The sequence below is a fragment of the Anolis sagrei genome, chromosome 6 (genome assembly GCF_037176765.1).
Source record: "Anolis sagrei isolate rAnoSag1 chromosome 6, rAnoSag1.mat, whole genome shotgun sequence".
NCBI lineage: Eukaryota > Metazoa > Chordata > Lepidosauria > Squamata > Dactyloidae > Anolis > Anolis sagrei.
This window is the reverse complement of record NC_090026.1, coordinates 104,879,845-104,892,431: the sequence shown is the minus strand read 5'-3', so window position 1 is coordinate 104,892,431 and position 12,587 is coordinate 104,879,845. Positions and strand designations below refer to the sequence as shown.

General features: G+C 43.9%; 1 protein-coding gene across 1 annotated transcript in view; it reads left to right on the top strand.

The window, feature by feature from the left end:
- The first annotated feature begins 4,959 nt into the window (after positions 1 to 4,959).
- The window catches only part of NMT2 (N-myristoyltransferase 2), a 47,657-nt gene continuing 40,029 nt past the window's right edge, over positions 4,960 to 12,587 (top strand). The window contains exon 1 of the mRNA XM_060782327.2: positions 4,960 to 5,110. Within this exon, the coding sequence (XP_060638310.1) occupies positions 5,001 to 5,110 (110 nt within the window). The 5' untranslated portion in view covers positions 4,960 to 5,000. The remainder of the gene's footprint in view (positions 5,111 to 12,587) is intronic.

Here is a 12,587-nt window from a genome sequence, read left to right as displayed (position 1 = left end):
CAACCTGTCGGTCTTCAGTCCTGCAGGCACAGGGGTTTAACCTACTGCGCCACCGGGGGCTCCTAATAATATATTAAAACCAGTAAACTGAAAAACATCAAACATAACATAAAACATTAACATGGAGTTAATAGTTCTAGGTAGGATTCTATTCTACCCCAGCAAGAAGCCCCTAAATGTTTTTTCCGAGGTCTTCCAGCCAAACATCAGCGAGGCCCAGCTCTTTCAAAGAAATGGGATTAGTTATGTTCAGGGAAAAATCATGTTGTCTAAAAAATATAATGTGTTATGCTGCCTACGAATGCCAAGGCAAAACTGGCAGGTAATATAAATGCATGAGAAATCACAGACCAGATACTGAGAGTCCATATGTTAAAATCACATAATATTGTAAATGTTGGAATGACTTACTTTACTGACTTACTTAGGCGATCCCTCATTGTCTGAGTAAGATTGTCTCCAAGTTTGGTGTCTTGGCGATGGGTACATAGATGACTGTGGAACTCTATTCTTGACCTGCATGTTCTCCCGCAATGAGGGCATTGGTTTCCAAGTGGAAGGCAGTCCCGGTCAGGGTTGGCTTGACGGGCCTTCCTCTTGGCATGTTTTTCTCTTTTGCCCTCTATTCATTTCTCTTCAAATTCTACAGCACTGGTGGTCACAACTGACCTCCAGCTAGAGTGCTCAAGGGCCAGGGCTTCCCAGTGCCTATGCTACAGTTTTTAAGGTTGGCTTTGAGCCCATCTTTAAATCTCTTTTCCTGTCCTCCAACATTCTGTTTTCCATTTTTGAGTTCGGATTAGAGTAACTGCTTTGGGAGACGGTGATCGGGCATTTGTACAACATGGCCAGTCCAGCGGAGTTGATGGCGGACGACCATCGCTTCAGTGCTGGTGGTCTTCGCTTCTTCCAGCACGCTGACATTTGTCCGCCTGTCTTCCCAAGAGATTTGCAGGATTTTTTGGAGGCAACACTGATAGAATTGTTCCAGGAGTTGAGTGTGATGTCTGTAGACAGTCCACGTTTTGTAGGCATACAGCAGGGTTGGGAGGACAATAGCTTTATAAAAAAGTTGGAATGAACAGGTACACTGGAAAGAGGTTTAAAGAGGGTACCATGTGAGTCAGTCTCTGAGGTCATTCTACAACCAAGGTACCACCATTAAGAAGACAATTTCCTTAGCAGACATTGACTCTGGGAGGAGAACTTGAGGCAGAAGTTAAGGTTCTTATGAACTTAGAACCTCAAGATGCTTGGGGAGAATAACAATACTTGCTTAGCCATTACATGTCAAGTAACCTGGTATCTTGTAATTTGGAGGCTTAAAAGTTAAAGACCATGAGAGATATCTTGCTCTTTCAATTTAAAGATGATAGGGAAAAGGGTTGCTACTTGCCATTCTCTTCCAGCACCATTAAAAATTTAATCAAGTCTATTTTAATACCTTCCACTACTACTTAATGGCCAGTCATTAAATAATGAGTTATAAAATATTAGGCTATTTTTAGTATGATAGGACCAAAAATAGAACAAATTGGTTGCTGGAGGGGAGAAAGCAATCTTATTAAAACAAGTAAGGTTTAATGGCATGAACTTGCTCCATGGCTGCAATAGCTTGAAGACTGTGTTGTCAAAGGCTTTCATGGACGGACTACATAGAGAAGCCATTGAAATACACAAGCATGTGGACAATTTCAACAAAAAGGAGGAAACCATGAAAATGAGCAAAATCTGGCCACCAGTATTTTAAAAAAAATCAGGACAGTAAGTAAAGATCAACACTTAAATAACAGTAAAAATCTCATTTACAATACAAAATGGATCACATTCCTTGTATGCCTAAATCCAATCGCTATTTCCAACTAGCGTACACCCACTGAATCAAGGGGTAAGCCAACACTGATACGAGTTCCATTGAGATATTATATATGTGTGTGTGTGTGTGCATGCTGTGTCCGCCCTGAGTCCCCTTCGGGGTGAGAAGGGAGGAATATAAATGTTTTAAATAAATAAATAAATGTAATACCTTTCTTATTGGAAAAGAGAATTAGTTATGAGCAGTTCTATGTAGATTGACAAATTATCTAACCTGGGATGTATGGAACTTTGCTATCTTCATGTAGTCTCTGAATACCTTTATGTAGATTTCTCTTACGTAAAGGGAGGAAGATCCACAGAAGTCTCAAGCCTAAACTTTCCTGACTGAAGGACAAGGAGCTTGTGGACCAGGCCTGAACCAACTTGGACCCTCCAGGTGTTTTTGGACTTCAACTCCCACCATTCCTAACAACCTCAGGCCCTTTCCTTTTCCCCCTCAGCCAATTAAGTCCAATTTTTAAAGTAGCTCTCCAGTGTGCTGAATCCAATCTTCAAACCAGCTTGGATAGCATAGGGAAGAGGTAACACCCCTGTGGTGTTTGTTTTTCTGTCTGTGCCCCTGTCAGAATATTTCTCCTTACTTCCTATCCCTGTGCGAATTTGATTTTGGGGAATTTCACATGTGGAAACAAGGATTGGTGATAAAGCTTCAGTGGAGACACCTTTTCCCCATAATAATAACTCTTCCAGGAGTGAATTTCCCTTCCAAAGGATAGATTCCTCTCACTTCCTGTTGTCTCGCCCCAGTTCTTAATTAGGAGTTGTCAGATGATTAAATTGGATGATTGTAACTCAGGGACTGTATAAGCCTAAAGCAAGCATGGGCAAACTTTGGCCCTCTGGGTATTTTGGACTTCAACTCCCACAATTCCTAACAGCCGTAGGTGGCTGTGGAGCCCTATTCTTCCGCAGTGAGGACATCAGTTTCCAGTTGGAAGGCGGTCCCGGTCAGGGTTGCCTTGACATGCCTTCCTCTTGTCATGTTTCTCTCTTTTGCCCTCCATTTGTGCCTCTTCAAATTCTACAGCACTGCTGGTCACAGCTGACCTCCAGCTAGAGCACTCAAGGGCCAGGGCTTCCCGGTTCTCAGTGTCTACACCAATCAGGCCAACGAGTAACCATCACTCATAAAAACACAGCTGAAGAGTCTTAAAATGCCAAAAAAAAAAAAACAAAACCCCAAGAAGATACTACAGCACATGCACAAAACCACACACACACACACATATGCAAAGAGGCATATATACACATGTACACAAATGTATACACACACAAAGCACATATACACAGACCGGGTCCCAACAATGCATGGCACAGGACAGCTATTAGCTTTATAAACAAGCACCTTGGTCTCCCTACGGACAGGGCCGTAGCCAGAAAAAAAATTCGGGGGGGGTTGAAAATTTCAGGGGGGGGGGTTGAAAATTTCGGGGAGGGTTGAAATCTTTTGGCGGGGGGTTGAAACCTGCCTCCTAGCTCACGCTGAAGCCAAGAGCACAGCAGGGGGCAGAGCAACCTGCAATAGCCTGCAGCTCCGCCCCTGTCAACCACCTCCACCAAGTCTGGCCTCCTTAATGAGAGCATTCAACACCCCTCCCCCACCCAACTTGATTGTTTCACTACATTGGCTGTTCTGGAACAGCTGTTCCAGGAGCTCCAGATTTATTTGCTGTGTTTATGTTTGTGTGCAAACCCATGCTTGGGATTTTGCAGCAGGGGGTTTCCTGTTATAATTTGCATTTATAGGGTAAGCCACCTGCCAGTTATAATTAGGATCCCTGGTCCCGCCCCCTTTTTGCCTTTTGGAGGGAAGGGGCCTATTTTCAGTCACACAAGGAAGCCAGTCTATAGGACGCAGATCAGCTAGTCCCGTAGGAAAGGCTTCATTCCTCAAAACCTTCCGGGGAAATGGAAATAGCCATCCGGGGATCATCCAGCGACCATCCAGGGGTCATCCAGTGACCATCCAGTTCCAGGGAAACAGAAGGAAAAGGTCCCAAAGGCTCTGGCTAAGAGCTCACAGCCTCTCAGCCTCACAACACCAGAGGGGAAAACAGCCCTGAAGTTTCCACAGGACATCACTGCAGAACCACAGAATTCCAGCTAAACATCTTCTAGCTTCGTCTGGTAGGTTACTCGGTTTCCAGACGCATTTGGGGATCGGCAGTTTTACCCAGACCAGTGAGGCCTAGGTGATGGACGGCTTGGGAGGGATTATAAAGAGTTCTTCCTTATGAGATAGCACAGTCAAACCAAGTTAGTGCCAGTCTCTTAAAGACTTGAATAGTAAAGCCGTAAAGTTTTGTTTGAAGATTTGTTCCTTAATAAAGACTTTGTTGTACTTTTAAAGACTCTCAAGCCCATTACTTCTGGAAGTCTCTACCAATCTCTCTTCGGGCACCCCGGCTTCCCGCTGGGTTTAAAGTGTGCGTTCTATAGAATAAAGACATTTTGTTCGGACCCAGTGGCGACAGAACATCGGCTATTGCTGCAAGTAATGACAGTGTGAATAAATTGTCAATATTTGCTTGAGATAGTGCTTACAGTTCTGGAGGGACTCTTAATATTTTGCATCTCATAGACTTAGCATAGGGATTAGGTTAACCAGTTAACATTCATGAGTAAACCAGGTTTTTTTTAAAAAATCTGAAACATTTCGGGAGGGGGGGGGGTTGAACCCCTAAAACCACCCCCTCGCTACAGGCCTGCCTACGGATGTCCCGGATGTCCCGGTGCTCAAACACTCTTTGCTTCATTCAGAAAAATGCTGCACTCGCAGAGTTCAAGCGGTGTTGTATTTCAGTGTCAGTGTTGACTTTTGTGGAGAGGTGGCTGCTAAGGTAGCGGAAATGGTCAACATTTTCCAATACTGGCTGTTAGGAACTGTCCAAAATACCTGGGAGGGAGGCCAAAGTTGGTCCATGCCTGCCACAGCAGTTCATGAACCCTGCATACAGCGCAGCATCCTGCAGGGGGCGCTCTTCCGTCGGCGGCGGGCCTGTTTGCCTGCGCTCCCGCTGCCTCTCGCCCGCCCGCCTGCCCGCCTCCCATAGGCTGGTGCTGGGCTCCTCCTCTCGGCGGCGCCTGCCCGCCCGCCCGCCTGGCTCCCCTCCTTCCCCGTGATGGCGGAGGACAGCGAGTCTGCCGCCAGCCAGCAGAGCCTCGAGCTGGACGACCAGGACACCTGCGGCATCGACGGCGACAATGAGGAGGAGACGGAGCACTCCAAGGGGTAGGCCAGGCCGGGCGTGGGAGGAGAGGAGGAGGAGGAGGAGGAGGAAGAGCAGCAGCAGCAGCAGGCAGCACCCACCCAAGCCCCTGCGGCAGCCCTGGTCGAGGAGGAGGAGGTCCCTCGGCCCCCGTCCTCCTTCCCAGGCCACGCTTTTGTGCAGCCTCTTGCAAGACGCCTCCCCTCTTCTCTCTTGGAGGAGGGATGGCCAGCCAAGAGGGAACCCACCCAGGCAGAAAGGCCTCTCTCTCTCTCTTTTTACACCCCCCCCCCCAATCCTGCCTCTTGCTTCTCCCTTCTTGGCTCCCAAATCTGGGGTTTGCCCTTCTTGGACCCATCCTGGGGAGTGGCTTTGCCCCCTTCCCCCTCCCATTCATTAGGCTCCCTTACCAAATTCCCATTAGACTCCCTTGCCCCCCTCCTATTAAGATTATTTACCTGCCCCTCCCATTAGGCTTCCTCCCCCCTACAAATAATATTATTTATCCCCTTCCCATTAGGCTCCCCCCCCCAATTAATTCGATTCCTTTACCCTCCTTCCATTTATTAACCTGCCTATCCCTCTTCCCATTAGGTTTCTTTGCCCCCCTCCCATTAATTAGGATCCCTTGCACCCATCCATTCAGATTATTCCCCCCCCCCAAATTAGGTTCCCTTACCACCTTCCCATTAGGCTCCCTCGCCCCTCCCATTAAGTAGGATCCCTGGCCCCTCTCATTCAGATTATTTACCCCCTTCCCATTAGGCTCCCTTACTACCTTCCCATTAGGCTCCCTTGCCCCACTGCCATTAATTAGGTTTTCCAGCCCCCTCCCATTCAGATTATTTACCCCCACCCCAGTTAGGTTCCCTTCCACCTCAATTAATTAGGTTCTCTTACCCTTCCAGTTAGATTTCCTTACCACCTTCCCAGTAGGCTCCCTTGTCCCCCTCCCATTAAATAGTTTCCAGCCCCCTCCCAATCAGATTATCCCCCCCCCAATTAGGTTCCCTCCCACCTCCCATTAGGCTCCCTTGTCCCCCTCCCATGAAATAGTTTCCAGCCCCCTCCCAGATTATCCCCCCCTCCCCAATTAGTTTCCCTTACTCCCTCCCATTAGGCTTCCTTACCACCTTCCCATTAGGCTCCCATGTCCCCCTCCCATTAATTAGGTACCCCCCTCCCATGTACCCCCCTCCCATTGGGCTTCCTTACCATCTTCCCATTAGGTTCCCTTGCCCCACTGCCATTAATTAGGTTTCCTTACCTCCTCCCATTCAAATTATTTACCCCACTCCCATTGGGCTCCCTTGCCTCACTCCCATTAACTAGCCTCCTTGCCACCTCCCATTAAGATTTATTTATCCCAAGCCCATTAGGCTCCCTTGCCTCCTCCTGTTAATTAGCCTCACTTACCCCTTTCCCATTGAAATTATTTACTCCCATTAAGCTCCCTTAACCCCCTCCCATTAAGATTATTTACCCCACATCCATTAGGTTCCCTTGCCTCCCATTAGGCTCCCTTGCCCCTTTCCCATTAATTAGCCTCCCATTCAGATTATTTACCCCCCTCCCATTAGGCTCCATTGACTCCCATTAACCTCCCTTACCCCCTCCCATTAAGATTATTTTACCCCCCCCCCCCCCACCTTAGACTCCCTTACCTCCTCCCCCATTAGGCTCCCTTGCCCCCCCCCCCCCATTAATTAGGTTCCTCCTTAGGTTCCTGCTAAGCTGTTAGGAATTGTGGGAGTTGAAGTCCAAAACACCTGGAGGGCCAAAGTTTGTCCGTTCCTGGGTTATATGTGTAAGGCGTTTTTGAATCATCAATGAATTTCATGTTTAGACTTGGCTCTGTCTCCAAGATAGCTCTTTATGTTTGTATCTATATACAAATACAGATACTCTGATATCCAAAATACTTTATTTTGAATAAGATATACACAACCTACACATTTTTAACCAGAGTCATGGGACACAAGTTTTGAGTTTTGAGTCTCCTTGTGGAGAGAAAAACCAGGGTGTAAATAAACTTAAGCATAAGAATACATGTTTATGGGTTTACAATTTCCTGCCCTCTCTCCTGTACATACATCCATTAGGAATTCCAATCCATGGTCATGGGAGAATTTGGAGCCAGAGCGTGGGAATTAATACAAATTTAATAATGCAGGATGTAATCTTTTGAGGCAGCGTCTAAGGTAGTGGTTCTCAACCTGTGGGTCCCCCTATGTTTTGGCCTTCAACTCCCAGAAATCCTAACCGCTGGTAAATTGGCTGGGATTTCCGGGAGTTGTAGGCCAAAACACCTGGGGATCCACAGGTTGAGAACCACTGCTCTGAGGACCTCATCACACTAGAGCATGGATCCACTTCATATCCAGTTTCTGCCTCATGCAGAATTCGGGGTCTTGTAGTTTATGAAGAGGCCTTTAAACTGCTCAGCAAGGCAGAACCTAGGCCTCAATAAACTACAAACCCCAAAATTCTGCAGGAGGCAGAAACTGGATTTAAAGTGGATCCATGCTCTAGTGCAGTGGTTCCCAACCTTTTTTTTGACCAGGGACCACTTTGACCATGGACCACTTGGCCAGGGACCACTCTCCAACAGTTGTATTAAAAAGGTTACAAATCCGTTTTCTATCAACTCTAGATTTGGTTTGATTATTTGGGGTGCTGATTCAGAAAATTTCATTGGATAGACCACATCAGCTTTAGTTTCTGATAGAACATATGCCATCCAGTAGTTGCCATCTCCTCACCCACAGAGAACTATATTTAATGATCTAGAGCTCATGTGGTAGTAGTAATCTTTCGTGGAAAATCAGCACCAGAAGAGGGTTTTGCGAGACCAGTTGCTCTTGTTGCCACATGGTTTCAAGGTAACGGTGTAATGGTGAGGCCGCGAACCATATTTTCATTCTTGCAGAGCACTTGTGGTCCATGGATTCAGGTTGGGAACCACTGCTCTCGTGTGATGAGGCTGTAAACATTCCTTGCTGGATAAAAAATATGGCCTTCAATCAGCTATCTGTAATTTTGCTCCCACCTCAATCCCATTCTGTTGTTGTTGTCTTCTTGCATTGTGTAGGAGGATAGGAATATAATTAGTTAATAGACTGGAATATGGGGTAGAGGGGCTGTTTGAAAGGTATTAAAGCTGTTTGAAAGGTATTATTTGTAACAGGACCCAGAATCCTGAATTGGTTTTTGCTATAACATTCAGCTCTGCTGCAGGAGAGAGTTTGAAAAGAAGCGCCATCAGTGTATTGCAAAGTTGATTTTCCTCGTATTGCTTAATCGCATTTGACCTTCTTACAAAGAGAGGGTATTAGGCTTAGTTTCACAGTAAGGAATTGACAAAGCCACCTCTGTATATTCCTTGCCCTGGAAAACGATACGAAATTCATGAGGTCTCCAAAGTCAAAAGGTGACTTGGGTCCCATCTACATTGCCATACAATGCGGTTTGAAACTGCATATCATATACACTACACTGGCATAGCAGGTTAAACCGCTGAGCTGCTGAACTTGCTGACCAAAAGATTGGCGGTTCAGATCTGGGGAGTGGAGTGCGCTCCCACTGTTAGGCCCAGCTTCTGCCAACCTAGCAGTTTGACAACATGCATATGTGAGTAGATCAATGAGTACCGCTTTGACGGGAAGGTAACGGCGCTCCATGCAGTCATGCTGGCCACATAACTTAGGAGGTGTCTACGGACAATGCCGGCTCTTCAGTTTAGAAATGGAGATGAGCACCACCCCCCAGAGTCTGGCACGATAGAGTTAATGTCAGAGGAAATCTTCACCTTTACTAGTCCCATATAACATAGTTTAACCACATTGAACTGCAATATATGGGTCTGCACAGACCATGTAATGTAGTTCCAAACTTCATAATATGGCACTGTAGATGTGGTTAGGGCTTCAGCATGTCTTAATTTTGCCTTGGTCTTCTGTGTATATGAGTAAGTCTGCATCCAACACACTTAAGGGAAAGTGCTTCTCTCCCCAGGTTAGCAAATGTTGTACACAGTGCTGCTAACAGGGACTGAGTAATCTGTATTACTCAAGACTGAGTAGGCTGTATTGAATCTGATAAAGGCTGAGCCAGGAAAGTATTCTGGGGTTTCAACCAGGGCCGCATTGACAAGAACGAGGACGAGGACTCCAGATGCAGTAGTACTATTTTATTTTTTTTAGAAAACTAATAGATATCACTATCTAAAACAGGAGCCCTGTGAAGCCATGAAGTCCAAAGTCTAAAGTTGCCTAATTTCAAATATCTAATTTTAGATAGAAGATAGAAAAGTAGCTGCCATTGTTGACATAGGTATTTAACATTTGCTTCAACCTTGGAAGCTTTGACCAATGTTTTCCTAATCCTAGGGTGCACTTCTAGGAGTTGAAGAGCAAAACACTGGTGGTTCAAATGGGAAATACCACTGTTTGGGTTCCTGTCCAGATGTGTGATCGATGTCACTTGCCATTGTCAAAACTGATGTCCTTTTCACACTACACAAATATAGCACTATGATTCCACTTTAAATATCATGGCCGTGTCCTTTGGAATCCCGTGGGCTTGTCTTCACTGCTTTCAAATTGGCAGTAGTGGATTTCTGCACTCCTTGAAGGCTGACCTAGATGGTTTTTGAGATGTCTTATAAGTATTCCATTCTATATAATAATAATAATAATAATAATAATAATAATAATACTTTATTTATACCCCGCTACCATCTCCCCAAAGGACTCGGTGCGGCTTACATGAGGCCGAGCCCACAATACATCAAAAAAGCAATAACAACAACAATACAAAACAGTTAAAATAAATATAATAAACAAAATAAACAAAAAACATTGACAATAGCACATTTAAAGACCTATGGCTGGACCAAATGTAATTTAAAATGTAAAAAATAAGCAATCCTAAGTCAATATATCTCATTTTAATCCCAGAAACAAGTTAAAAACACACAGGCCTAAAACACAGAAAAAGTTATGATTAATACAGTATTGTTCTATATACTTGAGTATAAGCCAAGTTTTCTAGCTCTTTTTTAGGCTGAAAAAGCCCTCTTTGGCTTATACTCGAGTCAAAGTTATTTATTATTTTACTCTGTTATTATTATAATTACATGTATTATTTTACTCTTATTGTTATTATAATTACATTATTCACTCTATTATTATTATTCTATTATTATATTTACATTTATTATTTTACTCTCTTTATGATTATTGGAAGGATACGTAAGCACATTTATATTGAAGAAGATTAGAATAATGGTTTTATCAGAGTTGGACAGTCTTATCTCAAATTACAGTTTTATGTAAATATTCAAAAACATTTAACCTACTGATGCCTCAATTAATGTAATTTTATAGGTATCTATTTTTATTTTGAATTTTTCCAGTAGCTGCTTCATTTCAAACCATTGGCTTATACTCAAATCAATATGTTTTCCTAGTTTTTTTTCCTAAAATTACGTGCCTCGGCTTATATTCGGGTTGGCTTATACTCGAGTATATGTGGTAAATGGCATTTATGACTTCATCGAACAAGATGCTTATTCCTCATATTATTTATAAGTAGAATTACATTCCTAAAAGTGTGATTCCATTGATGTATCAAGGGAAAAACACACAGTATTGCTTTTCTACTGCTATTGTACTGGATGATGCTTATCTTTGTCATGTTCAAACAGCTTCATTGGCTGCCGATAAGTTGCCGAGCCAAATTCAAGGTGCAGGTCATGACCTATAAAGCCCTAAATGGTTCAGGCTCCACCTATCTCTGTGATCGCATCTTCTTCTATGAGCCGGCACGAACTCTAAGATCTTCCGGGGAGGCCCTCCTCTCGGTCCCACTACCGTCTCAAAGCAATATTGGTGGGGACAAGAGAGAGCGCCTTTTCAGTGGTGGCCCCTCGCCTCTGGAATGCTCTTCCAAGAGAAATAAGATAGGCCCCATCCCTCCCTCCCTTTCGTAAGAGCTTGAAGACCTGGTGGTTTCAACAAGCATTTGAAAATGGCCAGTTCTAACCCTATACATTGCCAAATACAGCCTTATTCTTCCTACCAATTACCCAGATCATTTCCTCTAGTCGGCCCTGGAATGAACAGCCACAGACCCATACCTAATATTATTGTTGCCTGCCATAACATTGCATTTAATTCCTGGGCCCCCTAGAATTTTTGTGCTTGCACAAATCTTGGCCTGGCCTTTTAAATTTTTTAAATTACCTTGAACAGGCAGGAATACTTTTAATATATGTGTGTTATGGTGACAATTTTTATGCATATTTTGTTTTGTTAATCTTATGGTTATGTTGTTTTTACTTGTATGTTCTGTGTTTTTACCTGGGAACCGCTCTGAGTCCCCTCGGGGAGATAGAGCGGTTATAAATAAAGTATTATTATTATTATTGTTATTATTATTATTATGTTCAGGTTCATTACTTACTTACTTAGGCAATCCCTCATAGCCTGAGGATGATGGTCCTCCAAGTCTAGTTTCTTGGCAGTGGGTTTGTAGGTGGCTGTGGAGCCCTATTCTTGATCCGCATGTCCTTCCAGCGTGAGAACATTGGTTTCCAGGTGGAAAGTGGTCCCGGTCGGGTTCATACTTAGGTGTCTTCTCTGTTATGACTTGTCCTTGGACTTTTAAGATTTGTCATGAAATTTTTGCACAATAGACTCTCTTTTGGGAGAATAGTAGCTGCTCCAGAATTAACGAATGCCCTCCTTAGGATATGCATCCTACTCCCCTATTGCTTGTCTCCTTTTAGTTGAAAACATCTTTGGTCTACAAAGATATTGTGGGATTTGTGGTTCTTTGTACATTTCTTTAAAATCCCACTGCAGAGATCTGTTCTTCTTTTTATGCTGTAAACTACTTTAGGAATTGGATATTGAAAAGTTGGGTAGAGATGTAAATGAAGACTGCAATCCCCAGTGTACTTACTTGGGAGGAAGCACCACTGAGTGCTGTAGAATTTACATCTGGATAACCTGACATGGAATTATAGTATGTATTAAATAAATAAAAACACACATTTCTGATGTATTGTGGATCTTATGAGGGTAGGACATGCAAGATAATCACTGCCTTCACAGGTGATTAAAAAGTGTGCTGCATCTATTGTCTTACTAATCTTAAAGGATAATTTCAACTCTCCAAAGGCTCCAGCCGTATTATTCAATTTGCAGCATGAGGTCTGAGATAACAGAGCTAATTAGAGTGGCACACATTTGGATACTCGAGGAAGAAATTGTACTATATTCAATTGGGTAATGTTCTACCTCTGAAGGATTTTGGTACTTGCCACTTAATCTCCAACGAGGCCACAACAATGTTCTGTTTGTATCCCCGGTCTTTTTATTCCCAAGGATGGCTGGTTGGACTTGGTTGCCCATATGTTGATCTGGAGGTGTTTACACAGAGTACCCACCCAAGGGTGTCCAAATTCTGTAGTGAGTATATAAGTCAAATACAAGT